The sequence below is a fragment of the Lactuca sativa genome, chromosome 4, assembly GCF_002870075.4.
Source record: "Lactuca sativa cultivar Salinas chromosome 4, Lsat_Salinas_v11, whole genome shotgun sequence".
Lineage (NCBI taxonomy): Eukaryota > Viridiplantae > Streptophyta > Magnoliopsida > Asterales > Asteraceae > Lactuca > Lactuca sativa.
This window is the reverse complement of record NC_056626.2, coordinates 147,177,128-147,193,620: the sequence shown is the minus strand read 5'-3', so window position 1 is coordinate 147,193,620 and position 16,493 is coordinate 147,177,128. Positions and strand designations below refer to the sequence as shown.

Genomic DNA, 16,493 nt, shown 5'->3' with positions numbered 1-16,493 from the left:
TATAATCAGGCGAATCTATCAAATATATGAATCATACTAGCATGCGGTTATAAAAAACCCAATCAAATTCATATAAAGGCATATCTCCTAACACACTATCGTGCAACCCTGAGTAGATCCTTAGCTCTAAACTAGCATACATTTCTCATATACTAAAATCAACATCAATTATAAAACATGTATCGGTATTTTAGGAAATACTTACTTGATCTCAGCCTATTGCATGCATCACACCCCTTCTTTCTATAAATAAAATTTAGAAAATCATTTCTTTTATGAAAATTTTCATCAATCCCTCATTTTAAGTTCAGGCACACTCAAGAGAGTGCCGGAATCTCACACACCAAGGCTCTGATACCAACCTGTAGCATCCTAATAATACAAAGTAAGTTTTTTGTTTTAAGTCTATCAAAACCATCATCCATTCACTCCAAAACCCATTATAGTGTGAAAATATATAAAATAGTTATTAGAGTACAAATCAAATCATAAAATGTGGAACACTGGTGGATGCAATGAAATCACGTCAGACTCTTCCCTTTAGAATCGGAAGTATCTGAAACATAAACATAAACTTGTGAGCACGAAGCATAATGGGTTTCCCCGAAATACCACACACTATACATAAAATTTCCATGGGCTACCCCAGGGTCTTACAATCCAAGTATCATGGGCTACCCCCTGGTCTTTCATGCAATTGTCATGGGTTGTCCCTCGTGACCTTTCATACAAATTCCATGGGCTACCCCTATGGTCTTTCATGCAATTACCATGGGCTACCCCTCATGTTATTTCATACAAATTCCATGGGCTACCCCTGAGGTATTCCATGCAAGTATAACAAAGACAACTACCATTCCACATAACATAATCCAGTGGGTCGACATTAGTGCCTTTGACCCACAAGTACAATGATAAGACTCTATAATTCTCACACTCGAGCTGCTGGTCCATGAACCTCCTCACACTATACATATCAAAAGCAACCCTAATTAATAATTAGGGTAATAATCATAATCAAGGGTCCAATACATACTTTCCCTCTTTCTAGGGTAAAATGACAATTTACCCTTCCAAAGCTAGTCCCTTCCAAACATGGCCTAAATCCCTAAATGATAAATCCCCCCCCCCCCCCCATGGAACTACGCCATGGATACTCCTTCACTACGCCTTGCGTAGTGTGTTTCCACAGAAAACGGGTCCAAACCAGGCTACGTGCCACATAGCCCGTAGCCAGGTTTACGCTAGGCGTAACTCGCTGATTGCCAACTTCCACATTAAGCCCTTAATATCTTAAGACTAAACGTCTAACACTCATATTTGAACCTAGTGGACATCTAAAAGGATAAAGTTCCAGACTTTATCTCTTTGCATGACTTAATAAAGCTCAAAACCAATCCCTAGGTCCATAACAAGGGCCTCAAACTCTTGCATGAGTGAAAGATAGCAACAAATATTTCATTTCTATGACACACGATCCTCGAAAACAACATAAACTAACAACCTTAAGCTCTGGAGTAGCTTTTACTCACAACAACCAAAACATGGGACTAAAAGCTTGCAAACCAAGAATCTAACCTAGATCTAAACCTTAGAACCATAAAGGTGAGAGCTTTATACATCCAGAAGTTTGCAAAAGAGATGAAAGCTCTGTATCTTCAAGCTTGAGCCACACCAATCCAAAATGATAGACTTCTCCTTCTTCAATATACACTAATAACACACAAAAGGCTCAAACAAGCTCACAAGGGATTAGGGATTCGAAATGACAACTTAGGAGAGTAGAGGTTGGTGATAAGGGAGGCCTCAAAGGACTTAAGGTCTTTAAATAGTCTCTGATCCCTAAAAAACCAGGGTTTGGATTTTGAGAGATTATGCCCTACGTATTGTTTCTATGCCCTGGGTAGGGCATAAAGTCCCTGTGTCCCTTTTAATGACTTACATCTTGCGTACTCATTACGTACGCCTTGCATAAGGATCGTTTTTGCAAGAAAATTTATATTTAAGCTATGAATTAAAGTACACGAGAATCATGTGTTATAATGATAATGAAGATGAATTGGTGGTGGTTGTAATTTCTGATAGTACTCCGATGACGGTTCTGATGGCAATGAGTTGATCGGTGGTTGTGCTCTCTTTGAAGATGAGCATTGTAAAAGAGATGGGGTGGGGGAGGGGTTAGTATTTATTTTTTTTGTTTTTTAGTTGTTGCAATACAAAGAAAATGGTGAATACATTAAAAGGGTAAATAACTCATTTTATATAGACTAATGACCAACCACAATAAAAATTGAAACCACATGGACCTTCAATGAGAATGAACAAAGTTAGGAACTAAACTTGATATTCCTGTAAACTACATGGACCATTTATGAAGATTACTCTTACTGTTAACATGTTAACATGAGATTCTATATTCCTTCCCTTAAATGATTTTTAAGGTATAGTTTGGAAAAAAAAAACTGTAAATGATTATAAGACAATGGGATTCTATTGGATGAAAGAGTTTAATATGATCTAAACAGATAAATCCAAATTGACAATGTGTTTCTATGTATTTCGAACGTGTTCTACGCATTCCAGAATTGTATTGGACAAGTCAGAATTAGAATGTATCTAAGATTTGTTGATCTATTATACACATAACCACATGTAATCCTATATTTGCTTAAAAACCACTAAAAATCATAGAAAAACAAATACTACCCATATAATTGCATATATTATCTACTTTTTAACATATAATCTACATTAAAAACATCATTATAAAGATAATGGAAACTTACAAATAAAAATGAAGCTCTGAATCGGTAGAAGATATTTACAGTTGGATTGGTATCTGAAATGTTGTTGAAAGTATAGTTTGAAATGAAAGAGTTCAAAATGAAGTCTGAAATCGGTTCAAAATGGTATTTATAAGGAGTATCACATTATCGAGTCGGATCCTATACCTATTACCGATTACGATATACAGGCCCAAAATAACCCAGTCCGAACAAAATGGTTACTCTTTTAAAAAAAGTATGGTTATTTTTTAAAAAATAACATTATAAAAATTATAAAATTGTTCAATTACTCAATTTCCAAAAAATGCATATGAGACATAACAAAATTGTCATTAATAATGGAAGGTGCAAAAACTCAAGTATGGCTTTAAAAATTGGGACATTTATAAGTACAACGTCAAAAACTGGATTATAGTTTTATTAATTGGACTTTAGTGCAACCCTACAATGTGCAAGAATTCAATATGGCTTAAAAAACTTGTTAATAGTAACTACGAACAAAATTAGAAATCAAAATAATTCAACATAATATTATTATAAATAGGGATGAGTGTGGGCCGGAACCGGAGCGACCGCTACCGTTTCTGATTTTCAGAATACCAAATTTGATCAACAATCAATCTCAAATACCGTACCGAATTAACATTATCAATATTGGTATCGGTTTTCGGTACTAGTACCAATACTGACGGTATCGAATCCCAAAATTCATAAATTTTGAGTACCAAATACTGTCTTATATTTTTAAATTTGGTCATGTTTGGTATAATTCTGATGGTAGTGATACCAGATTAAGATTTGATACAAAGTGTTCATCCCTAACTATAAATACAAACATATTGGCTTCATCTTTCATAACATTAACTCATAACTACAAAAAGTGACGCATTATAATTCATGGAAGTAAAACAATTGAGGTATCCTTCAATACTTAACATAAATATAAAAAAAATTATTAATATATAAATAAGAAAGTTCATTTGGTCTGTTTGGATGGTTCAGTTTCCCGTGACTAAAACCAATATGAAATCCACATTATTAATCCATAATATTAATTCGATTTCAATGAAAATCAATTTGAAATGAAAACTAATTTTTATACAACCGTTTTCTCCATAATTAAAATTTTATACTTTATTAGTTGTACCATTTGTTGAATTATTTTTTCATTTTTATCATTATACATAAAATAAAAAATAAAAAATAAAAATAGAAGAAATTATTATATTAAATAATTAAAAATTTAAAAATATATATTATATAAAATATAAGTTCCCCCCCCCCCAAAAAAAACATTAACTTAAAGCCGTAATGACAGTCCAATAATGACTTTTAACTGGGCCTATAAATCAAATCAAAAGAAACATAAAATTAGGGCACAAATAACAATTAGAGAATAAACCCAAAGTAAAACCCCACAAATCCCAATCCCAAAATCCAATCAAAGTGAAAACAACACAAAACACAAAAACAGATCACGAAACTGAAATACAATTCGCTCAAAGCCGATTACAGACGGCCATCGTCTCTAATCTCTCCTCCCTCCATTAATCTCTCTGCCGGCTCTCACCGATTTTGCCAAACCACACTCACTTCCAAAACCCCTCTTATTTATTAACTTTTCTCTCTCTCACATCAATTCCTTTTATATGGCCAATTCTCTCATTGGATGATGTATGTATGAGATGACCCAGTCTCCTTTCTTCATTTCTCTCTCTTTCGCTTTCTACTCTTCTGTTCTCTGTGTATAATTATCCTCGTTCCTCCGATAGAACTGAAGTTTAATGGCGAAGATCTCACAGAAAAAGAATGCGTCGTCAAATGACACTAATGATAAAAAGCCTGTAATTAGCAAGGCTAAGAGAACTCGTAAGACTGTTCAGAGAGATTCACCTCCGCAGCGAAGCTCGATATACAGAGGCGTCACGAGGTACGCTTTTCTTCAATCTGGAAGTTTTTGAGTCGTTTTGAGAGTGAATTTGACTTCATTTCATTCAACATGTGAAGGCATCGATGGACTGGTCGATATGAAGCTCATTTGTGGGATAAGAATTGTTGGAATGAATCACAAAACAAAAAAGGACGACAAGGTTTTTATTTCTTTCTTTCTCAAATTTGTAATTATTATTAATTCCTGGTTCCAGTTCGTTTCTTCGATTCTTCTATTCAAATTCCTAATTCGAATTTCGTTTTGGATTGATTTTTCATGAAAATGGTGGCGATTCCTACAGTATATCTAGGTAAGGTTCACATAAATATCTGGATGTATATCCTTCCAATTTCATTACTGTTATGAATAAATTATATTATAAAAAGTGGGAAATTGGGTTCTTTGAATTCAAAAAAATTTCAACATTCATAGCAAAACTTATCCAAATTCGTGATATTTAGGGGCCTACGACGATGAAAAAGCCGCTGCACATGCATATGACTTGGCAGCATTGAAGTATTGGGGACAAGACACCATCCTCAATTTTCCAGTAATATTTTTACCCATTTCAATTTAAAATTTATTCCATTGAATTGAATTTAATTTCCAAATTATTCATAATTACGCCATTCAATAAATAACAGCTCCAAACATACGAAGAGGAGCTTCGAGAAATGGATAGTTTGTCAAAAGAGGAGTATATTGGATCTTTAAGAAGGTAATAATTATCATTTTTTGACTTATATTTTGCATTTTTGTTTCTTATTTTTTTAATAATATTTTTTTTTTCTTTTTAATAGAAAAAGTAGCGGTTTTTCACGAGGAGTTTCAAAATACAGAGGTGTAGCAAGGTATTTTTGCAACAAATGTGGTATTATTTTTGTCCTTTTGATTTTGAAATAGTAAAATTATTATAATGTTTGCCTATAAATTTGTCATAATTTTATTATGGTACTTTAATATGTAGGCACCATCATAATGGTAGATGGGAGGCTCGAATTGGACGGGTTTTTGGCAACAAATATCTTTATCTTGGAACATACGGTAAATATTTATTTATTTTAATCGATTGTAACTTTATATTTTTATTACTATTTATGTTATTGTCATTAAATTAAATCAAAACTTGCATACGTACAAGTGAAAACTACAAAACCATAAAACAAATGAAAGAGTTTGCTTTTGGAAGTAAAACAATGAAAATAGTAGTCATTATTTTTGTTATTACCACTAAACATCTCCATCAAAAGAAAAGGGCCTTTTGAATCAAATAATGATCTCAACATAAAAAATAAAAAATAAAAAGTTATACACACACATACACATAAGCAATAAATAATTTATAGTCAATTTTTATGAACTTATAATATAGTTTTTAAATGTTTCAAAAAAACACAAATAGATTGAAAATCAAATAGAAATAAAAATTTGACGAAAGTTGTATTATGATAAATAATATAATTGACGACTATACACAGTACGTAACCGTTTGAAACCAGACTCGAAACAGATTTAAAATAAATAAAAATAAAAATAAAATTTGGAAGAGAATTATATTATGATTCAGAACTGATCTAAACTAGCTTTTTGTTATTTTCCTTTTTTAATTTGAAACAATATTGTTTTTTAGGTTCTTATTTCTTATTCGTAATGTTTTTCAATGTTTTTTAATTATAGTTTGATGTAAATTAAGAGATTAATAAAAGTAAGAAAATAAAAGTAGATGTAGTTGGTTGATAGCTGAGCAACCTTCAACTGCTAAGTTAGTGACATTAAGAAAAATGAAAGTTTGTTTTGAAATAAATTTGTCAACTCCATGGTCCCAACTGTCCACCAAATATTTCATGCACATATAAGTTTGAATTCAATACCACCAAATATTGTTGTTCAACCAAAATCCCTTTATCTCCTATCGCACGTATGCTTCCACATTTTAGGCCAATATTTCCAAATTGATACTAATAAATTCAACTTTCCACACAAAATCAAATGGTTTAGCCTTTAGGTACCGGATGTATAATAAGTACAAAAATTATTCATGTCAAAAATAAGTAATTTATTATTTTGTTAAATGCAAATTTGTTATTTAAAGTAAAACGAATACAAAGTGCCAAATTTATGTTGGTTGAGCGAATAAGCTAACCTTTTAGTCGGTGCAAGAGACCTATAAAAAGATTCAGACTTGTAAGATTATTATTTTTTTTCTTTTGGTCAATTGGGATTTTTAGATAAAAAGAATTTGTTTTGATAATTAATAATTTTTCAATATAGAATAATTCATGTAAAATGTAAAAAGTCTCTAAGAATGAAGTGAATTCTAATATACAAATCATGTATATGGTTACGTGAACATAATATTTATGTTAAAGTAATATATATATATATATATATATATATATATATATATATATATATATATATATATATATATATATATATATATATATGTTAAAGTAATATATGTTAAAGTAATATATATATATATATATATATATATATATATATATATATATATATATATATAAACCCAATTAATTAAAGTGGATTATCTTTGGTTAGAATTTAAAACTAAAGTAATTTTTTGTCTTTAAATATATTTTTTTTATCTATAATAATTTTGGTTCTTATATATGTGGTTTATAACGTTTTTGGTCCTCTTCAAAAAAAAGATTATGTTTTTAGCACCAAAATTACAAAAGTACGTTATATTCAGAGACAAAGAGAATTGTACTTGGAAGATGACAAAAAAACTTTTTTGGACCACAATTACGAAAAACAGCTATAATGAATAGAGGTGGCAATCGTGTCGTGTCGTGTCGAAACACTAAACGGGTTGAAAGTGCTTGACCCTAACCCGACCCATTTAATTAACGTGTCGTGTCGTGTCAACCCGTTTATTTTCGTGTCGGGTTTCGGGTTAGGGCTATACCTCGAAATATGTCGTGTCATGTGAGGTTAAAAGATTGAGCATGTTGGAAGAGTAGGAGTTGGGTAGACGGAAAGGAAAAACTAATAGTTTGGAGGCAGAATGGATGAAGTCATAGGAAGTTCAGATGACAAAATTAAAAGAATGGGAGTTGGGGAGGCGGATGACAAAGGTCATGAGGATGCAATAGTGGTGAAAGAGAGTGGGTAGTTTAGGAGAGAATGGAAAAATTGAAATGAAGTCTTGATATAAACGGTTAAGTCATTTTAACATTATAAAACAATTCAATTCAAAGGCTATCTTTTACTTATGGTTTTGATTTTGTATCTTTCTAGTTTATTTAAATAATTCAAAATACTTGCATATGAATAAATGGGTCATTTTCGAGTTGAAATTCTCAACCCTAACCTTACCCATTTAATTTTCGTGTCGTGTCGTGTCAACCTGTTTATTTAAACGGATTGAAATATCTTACCCAAACCCGTTTATTTCGTGTCGGGTTTCGTGTCGTGTCAATTTTTGCCAGCTCTGATAATGAAGTACCAAAATTATAATTTAGTCTTAAACTTTGTCATATTGTTGTTCTACTAAAATGTTACTTGTTGTGGTAATTTAAATTATTTCTGATATACCCTTAAACTTTGTCATATTGTCACTAGCTACCCAAGAAGAAGCTGCGACTGCATACGACATGGCAGCAATAGAATACCGAGGACTTAACGCCGTTACAAATTTTGACCTCAGCCGTTACATTAAGTGGTTAAGACCCGACCAAAAAGATCCCAACAACTCAAACGGAAGTCAAACTAACTTTGACCTCAATCCGCCACCAGACGCCGCTAGTAGCCAAGATCCAGGGTTAAGCTCCTACTACAACAACAGCAACAATCAAAACCAGCAACCGGAAAGCTCTAGCTCCGGCGAAACAACCACCAGCGTAGCTCCGCCACCACGTGGCTCTACCGGAAGTAATACCGCTTCCTCCGCCTTAGGGCTACTGTTTCAGTCCACAAAGTTTAAGGAAATGCTCGAGAGGACCTCGGTGGCTGACTCCCCTTCGACACCGCCGGAGTCGGATCTGCCACGGCGAAGCTTCCCCGACGACATACAAACGTATTTTGATTGTTCTCAGGAGTCCAATAGCTATGCAGAAGGTGAAGACAATATGTTCGCGGAATTGAATTCATATGCTGCGCCTATGTTCCAATGCGAGCTTGACGCTTGAACCGCTGATCGGTAATGATTTTTCTTAATAGAGATAGTGATCGGTGCAGTTTCAACGGCGGCGACGGCGATGGCGATCGGAGCAGCTTCATCGATGATCTTAGGGTTTTACTATTTGACTTGATATGATATCGTCTTTTTAGATGAGTGTTCAATTCATTTTCCTTTTTTCTTTTTTAAATTATCTGATTAAAAATTATTTGTAACTGTAGATATACTTATGAGGCATAGACATTCATTTATTTCTATATTTCTTTCTGTTTCCTGAAAAAAAGAAAATCAATAAAAATGTTGCAGGCGTCTAAAAGCCTCATTTCTTTCCTTATTATTATTATTATTATTATTTTAATTTTTATCTTTTTAGTTTATTTGTCCTATGCAAAACATCGTGCTTCCTCCACCAGAATAATGCTTTAAAACTATAAAGTAATTCAAATATGAACACTAAAAAACTATAAAGTAAGAAATCGAAGAATTAAAATTTAAAAATGGATCAATAAGTAGGTATTTTTGGATTGACGTAATACTATTGCATTTATTTTGAATAATATTATTAGGAACATTATATGTTTAAGTGAGAAAATGTCAAATAACTTAATTATCTTTAGAGTTGATAAATAATTACTTTGGTTCACTTACTTGTAAACATCTTTTAACAACTTTAAACAATTACAAGAACATTAAAACGGCATTCGATTTTAATCTTACTAGAATAATAGTGTTGCCAAACCCCTACTTGTAGCTCTTTTTGGCACTTAATATTTGATTTCGTTGTTTAAACATTAATTTCGACTCAACAAATTTAGAGCGTATTTTAAATTTAAGTGAAAAATGACAAAATGAGCCATTTTTTTAATTAGTTAATTTTTGTGGAGACCACGTATTTTCAGTGGATAATCAACCCTGCCAAATTGATTGAAAAGCTGTACCAAAACTTAATGTCTTGTATAATGGCTACATTTGTTAGTCGGCTGGTAGCTAGTTGACTTATTCACTTCAGCTGCATACATAAATGCCAACTGGACTGGAAGTATGGGCTGCTAATTTCATTGACTCTCTTTTTCAAACAATCTACTTCCAAACCAAGTATAATAATTTCTAGTCCCACATCTAATAATAATAACAATATAAATATTATTATTATTATTATTGAAAATGCAATAGACAAATTACTTAACTGCCTTAAGAAAATATTTAAAAATGAGAGACATCATACGTCATAAGAAATGATCATAATATCATCATCACATTGTGCAACAAAGCTTTGAATCAATAGAAGCCAAACATATGCTGAAGGCTTGATAACCGGTCAACGGATATCTGAAAAAAAAATATTGTAATGAATAAAAACTTTTTTGAAATGAAAATTTAAAGTTTTAAAATAATGTTGATTTGTTTTTACCTGTAGTCCATCATATACTTCGACTTTCCAACCCTCCCAAGTTGTAGAATTGTTTGTTTTCCATTTTTCTAAACACAGAATAAAAAAACACAAATCAATATTTGTCATTCAGTTTCTTCGATTCATTTTGTACATTTTTAAGTTTACTTACTTCCAAAGTCAACTGGAAATTCTTGACTGAACTCTGGATTTTAAGTCCTGATTTTCCCCTATTTCTGAAATCCAACTCATATTGCTTTGTGATCTGAAAAAACAAAACATAGTTTTTCAAATGAATGCTCATATTTTCTTAAAGCTAAGGGCTTAATGCAGAATATAATAATGTACGTTTATTTGTTTATTTATGTATCATAGGATCCTACTTCTATTTCATTCTACTACAACATTATACTTTGAACCCGATTATGATGAAAATTGCTTTGTTATTTGGATGAAACTAGGATGCTATATAATAAACAAGTAAATAGCATTATAGAAGTGAAAATTTCTTTTTATATGAATCATATTGATATAACTAGTTAGATTTTTCAAGGTACAAATGTTCATATATGAAAAAAAATGAAAGTCGGATCATATAATAAACAAATAAAAGAAACTATGTTCCTAATTCTTGCACTTAACCCTAAATTTATTCATATGTTTATATATGCAAACTTTACATTATCATAGCAAGCAACTTTTGAAAACAGCCAAGTACCTTTATTACAACATCCTATTTTCATTTTCTTCTTTAAAAAGATTGTATTTTTAAAATATCTACGATCTTATGATTTTCTACTTTTAAAATATCTACTTTCAAATTATTCACTTTCTTTGTATTTGGTAGATTTTTCAAATATTTATATATGTAAACTTTACATTGTTGTAGCATGGAACTTTTGAAAACAGCTGATGTACTCTATCCATTCTCTCTTCCCAACCCGTAGGTAATCCATTTATATGCTGAGCCTGAATAAAAAAAAATCAAAATCATACTAAAATTCAAAAATTCATATCATGTAACTATAGTGCTAAAAATGGTATATTTAATCTATCATCTTCTAACCTGAGTTGTATTCTTCAATTGCATAGACTGATGTTTAGGAAGCCATGCTTTCATACTCCTGTAGCTTCCTGTCCATGTTGCTATCGTAGGCACAAATCTGTTTTGAATTTATTTAAAAAAACAAAAATTGTAAATAACTTATAAGATAAGATGATGAGGTCTTCATAGTTTATAGATAGCAATGAAGCTTACGATACTGCTGCTAGAAGTTTGGAGTGTTTAGTCATGGAATTAAGACGTCGACCCTGATCCCAGATATTGTATTTGGAACCCAAGAGATTTGCAGATACACTTCCGACATAACTATCATCTGCGCAAGATATGATCCCTTTTGTATTCTGAGCAATTATGAACTCAGATCTTCCGTTGTGGCGTCTATGATGAGCTACAGCAAGTTTCCGATTTTGTCTTCCTTGGCCTTCCTATGAAATTTCAAAGAAAAAGAAAAGTAATTAAGCATAAATCAACAACATTGTAGTCTAATTGAGAGGTTCATGAGTTAGAGTAACCAAAGTTACATACATTAGTGTACAGAGTGTATACACTTCCGCCATTAATCCCGTCAACAGCTTTTTCCTTCACGATAATACAAGTACACCTTCCGATATCCACCGGCAATGGCCTACACAACAACGATCTGAAAACAAACATACAAAAATGTTACAAATTAGTGAATTACTCTCAATCGACACCCTAATGGAACTTAAATACGAACCTGTTGGGAAGTGTAGACCATGAGGAAGCTGGAGCAGCTTCGGAATCGGAATAATCCCAAATGTTACCGGAATTGTTTTTTCCGGAGTCAATCGGTTCATAGAAACTCGAACCGAAGTTTGGAATCGGGTCGTTCAACTGCATACACAGCTGCAATGAAGATGGTTTCCATGCCCTATCTTTCAAGCGGGATTTTGCGATTGGTGTAGGTTTACATCCAATTGTTATGTTGGAATCCACATTCTCCTTATCTACAACAGGATCCGAGTTTGTCTTTACTTTATTTGGTTCTGAATTCTCTTTGTTTTGACCATTGTGAAGGGTCAAAACGCCATTGTTGGCTTCACTTTTGAGCTCTGTAAGGGGATTATGATAGAGGGAACTGTAGGAAGGTTGGCGTGGAATTGGATCCTTGTTTGAATTCGACATTTGAGAGGGTAAAAATGGGTTCAGAAGGGAAAGAATGAGGTGTTTGATGCCATAGATGGTAAAGAATAAGAAGGGGAGTTTGAATTTGAAAATAATGGCTTTGGGGGAAGTGTTCCACTTGGGAAGTGGGTTTAAGACGTTGGATTTATTGAGTGGAGTTTTGTTGCTAACAACGGTAACTATTAGGATACGGAAATGGAGTAAGAAGCGGGAAGAGCATTTAAACAGGAAATTTGGTTTGGTGAGTTCTAAATGCTTGGTGGGGTCACAAACTTTATTTATTTATTTATTTATTGAAAGGACTTTGACTATTTGTACTAAAAGGCGAAAGATTTAGGCATCTTTTGTTATTATTTTGTTATGTTATTATTTATTTTTTTTCCCCAAAATATAGTGCTAATGGAAAAAAAACCCACAAAATTCTATCCTATTTTATTTTTAAGAAAATAACGTTTTAACCTTACAAACTTATGGAAATTATTTTAAAAGATCATTTAATTTTTTTTTTATACTTTAGGTAAATAAAGTCGAAAATATAACCAATTAAATAAATCTTTAAACCTTATATGACCGTTTTTTGGGTCATGTATGATAGAATTTGAGGAGGTGTACGCCTTGGCCCCAAGGTATCTTGAGTAGGTTTGTGGACCCGATTATAAATAGAGAATGAATCCTAATTTGGATATTCTTAAACACTTCATTATCTTTACAAAGGAAAACACAGTTTCGTCTTTCCATTCTAAATACTTGGCAATAATGGTTTCATTCAACCACATTTCTCGAATAAGGGAGGATTTCATTCGCCTGACCTAGATACTCCACCGATTGCGAGCTCCTTGAGATGGAAACCCAAGTCGAATCCTCTTGGGGCAATCAAAAGGATTGATTGATGTGACAGTTGGGTTATTTCACAATTTTCCAGGAAAAATGCTCATCATTTTTCAGACATGGCTATCTTTACAGCTACAGGTCCGTTTTTCAAGGTTACACGTGGCATGCATTTATTGCAAACCGCTTAAAATTCAAAATTGGGATCACAGTATAAAAGGATATTGGGGATATCTTTTCCAACTTTATGCGATCAGGCTAAAGATTTTCCTTAATTCTTTCTTCTTATGCATCTCTATTCTCTCAAACCTTCAAACCCTAACAATGGCGGCGATAAATATTCCGGTTGATCATTCTCAAACCACTGATGAAGATTCATCTAAACCATTATTAAAGATTCAAGGATCTAACTATCGGGTTCAACCTGATTTCTCAAAATACCCTGAAGAACTACAGATGTTGATTGTCTCTCTCACAAATTCAGTATTATCAACTGTGATGACGACTTCTTTCTCAGTTCTGATGACTTGGTTATCGTTGGCCGGTTCTACTGTTGTGTTCAACAAGACCTCTAAGGTGGTTACTTTTCAGTTAACCAATGACAAGAAATACAAGCTCACGAAGAACAAGTTTGCTCAAATCTTGAGCATTCCCAATGTGGGCCCTTTTTATGAAGTTACTAATGAATAAGTGCTTCATATGTTCAATGAGATGGGTCACCAACCACTACTCACTAAACTTAGTCAGTTCAAGAAATTTGCGTTACCATGTGTGTGGAACTTCCTCTTTGGAATTTTTCTTCGATGCTTGACAGGTCGAAGTGTAGGTTTGGATAAGGGCAGGCTTGAAGTTTATGCCATGGTTGCTGGTCGGTATTACGATTTACAGGTTGATTATACTACTTTTCTATGGGAGGAATTTGGTGTCAATATCTCCCACACAAATGTAGCTAATGGTGTTTCATGTGCAAGATATTGAAGTCTGATTCTCCTATATGTGTATGAGAAGGAAGGTATTTTGGTTCGCTGATGTTCCTACGACTGAGTTTTGGATTTATCAACAACCGAAGAATGTTGAAAATGATTCTGAGGTGTTTCCTAACATTGCAAGGTTCCAGATGCGATGCTTCACAAGGTTGATCCCACAAACCCAATTCTTGTGGCTTACCTTCAAACCATCAATCCTACTGTCGCAACAGTTTTTTTTGCTACGAAAAGGAATTGGAAGGACTTCAAAACGCAGCAAAAGTCCCAAGAAACCTTCAGAGGTTGAAAAACCTAAAGTTGTTCCTGAGGTGGTCGAGAAAGCAGTTACAAAGCCAAGGGTAGATGTTGTGGAAAAGTCTATCTCTTCACCAAAAGGGGTTTTTGCAACAAAACTTCAAAAGATTCGAAAGCCCTAAATTAATTGAAACAGGGTGATTATTCGTGAAATCCCTGCTCCAGTTGCTCCAGCTTCAAAGAAAGTGAAGGCATTGAAAGATCCTCTCGATGAAGTTGTTGTTGAGAATGATTTCGAAGGTAATGACTCTCCTGTTCTACAAAGTGATTTTGGCTTCGATTCACCCTAGAGGGACTCACCAGTAAATCGACTTTTGAGGCGACTGGTAGTCTTAGTGGCTTTGTGAAAGCATCTTATGTGGACACATCTACTAATCTAGGTGATTCATCTACTTTATCCATCCCTGAGCCGACTTCAGTCATACCGCCCGAAGTTTCGTTTGCCAAGTCCATTTCGGAGGAGGTACGAACTTCAGGCATCACTGTAGACATATCTAATATGGACACAAATGTCAACATGGGTGATAGGATGTCAACACACGAAGCCCACAATATTTCGAATGTCTCTACTTCATCTGTTCCTGTTTCTATCCTTACTTCATCCACATTCGAATCCACTATTATGAATACCTCTACTTCGTTACCACCATTCATTTCACCCATTCCTACTTCATTATCTGCTTCCACCATATCACCATCTTTTTCGAATATCATGGATCAGACTATCACATCTTTATTTCCTTCTTAATCATTTGATGGTCCAAAGTCTACTTCATAGGTTGAACAAGATGATGATGATTACATGGTTTCGTTTGGTGATCTTCAATTTGATCCTGAACAAGAGAATATTCCCGATCACATGTTGATGTCAGGAAAACAATTCAAAATCTTGACTCGCAAGTTGAATTCCTTGCTTCATATTCACGCAGAGACCGAAAGTCATAATACTGTCTCAAGAATTGAAGTTGATGTGTTATTAAAAGCCCAAGAACATCGATTGAAAACTATTATGGAACAGATTGATACAAAGACTGAATAATGTTTGAAGCACCAATCTGAATCGTTTATTCATGAGGTTAAAGATTTGAGGGTCGTTGCTAAGGAAATGCATATTCTCTTTGTTTAAGCAGTTAAGAGAGTGTAGGAAGATGTAAATTTGAAAATTGAAGAACTTCGAATTGAGTTGACCAAGGAGGTTACTACACTTGATCAAAGTAACTCTAATCTTCATACGAAGGTTGATATCATTGTAGGTGTTGTAAAGAAAGTTGTGGAGTCTTACAATTTACTTCTTACCAAGGTTGATACAAAGTCATAATCTGATTCCCATGGTTTTGCCAAAATGGAAGAATTATTGGGAAGTTTGAAAGTATTGGTTTTGCAACTTACAGTTTCTCCTTCATCTTCGGTTTCTCAAGAATCATTGTCAAACATGTTTTCTTCGTTGGAGTCCAACCTAAGGGATGATTTTTTCCTCTACTGAAGTTTGTTCATTTGATGCCTTCGGATGCCCCACCTGTTAAAACAAGGGTGCAAGGGGGAGAAAAGCTTGGTGGTTCAAGTTTGTCAAAACCCGGTGATGGTGAAAAAGTTGTGGGGAAAGTGTTCAGTATATAGATTCCTACTTCGTTTCTAACTTCAATGTCAACTACATCAACTACCATAACTTTGAAGCCTTTAACTAAAGGTATTATTATTGGTTCATTTGCTGGTGGATCAAGTTCGAAGCTATCTTCATCAAAGAAATAAATGGAAGGAAAAGGAAACAATATCAACATTGAGCCAACTAAAGAAGAGAAGAAGATTGCCTTAGAAAAGGAAAATGAAAAACAAAGGCAAATTCGAAGTATTCTGAGACAAAGGCAAGGAGATCCTCCTGGTCTTGAGAAGGGTGACCCAACAAAACCATACGGTTATGAAACTATTGAG

General features: G+C 33.4%; 2 protein-coding genes across 2 annotated transcripts; one reads left to right on the top strand and one right to left on the bottom strand.

The window, feature by feature from the left end:
* Nucleotides 1–4,194: 4,194 nt before the first annotated feature.
* LOC111892302 (AP2-like ethylene-responsive transcription factor At1g16060) lies at nt 4,195–9,191 on the top strand. The gene is made up of 7 exons (XM_052770466.1): nt 4,195–4,716; nt 4,794–5,026; nt 5,178–5,266; nt 5,361–5,434; nt 5,517–5,567; nt 5,684–5,760; nt 8,302–9,191. Exons 2-7 carry the CDS (start codon nt 4,993–4,995, stop codon nt 8,865–8,867), a joined length of 891 nt encoding a protein of 296 aa, XP_052626426.1. The 5' UTR covers nt 4,195–4,716; nt 4,794–4,992; the 3' UTR covers nt 8,868–9,191.
* A 795-nt stretch (nt 9,192–9,986) lies between these two features.
* LOC111892322 (tubby-like protein 8) lies at nt 9,987–12,625 on the bottom strand. The gene is made up of 8 exons (XM_023888400.3): nt 12,029–12,625; nt 11,836–11,950; nt 11,506–11,735; nt 11,314–11,410; nt 11,127–11,216; nt 10,420–10,512; nt 10,269–10,336; nt 9,987–10,186 (listed from the first exon to the last, which is right to left on the bottom strand). Exons 1-8 carry the CDS (start codon nt 12,454–12,456, stop codon nt 10,111–10,113), a joined length of 1,197 nt encoding a protein of 398 aa, XP_023744168.1. The 5' UTR covers nt 12,457–12,625; the 3' UTR covers nt 9,987–10,110.
* Between the last annotated feature and the right edge of the window lie 3,868 nt (nt 12,626–16,493).

Coding starts and splice junctions, on each gene's coding strand:
- LOC111892302 (XM_052770466.1), top strand. CDS start 4,993: ATGAAAATGGTGGCGATTCCTACAGTATATCTAG. Junction 5,027..5,177: donor GATTCCTACAGTATATCTAG/GTAAGGTTCACA, acceptor CGTGATATTTAG/GGGCCTACGACGATGAAAAA. Junction 5,568..5,683: donor AAATACAGAGGTGTAGCAAG/GTATTTTTGCAA, acceptor TTTAATATGTAG/GCACCATCATAATGGTAGAT.
- LOC111892322 (XM_023888400.3), bottom strand. CDS start 12,456: ATGTCGAATTCAAACAAGGATCCAATTCCACGCCAACCTTCCTACAGT. Junction 11,736..11,835: donor TATACACTCTGTACACTAAT/GTATGTAACTTT, acceptor GAAATTTCATAG/GAAGGCCAAGGAAGACAAAA. Junction 10,513..11,126: donor AAGTTCCATGCTACAACAAT/GTAAAGTTTACA, acceptor TTGTTTTTTCAG/ATCACAAAGCAATATGAGTT.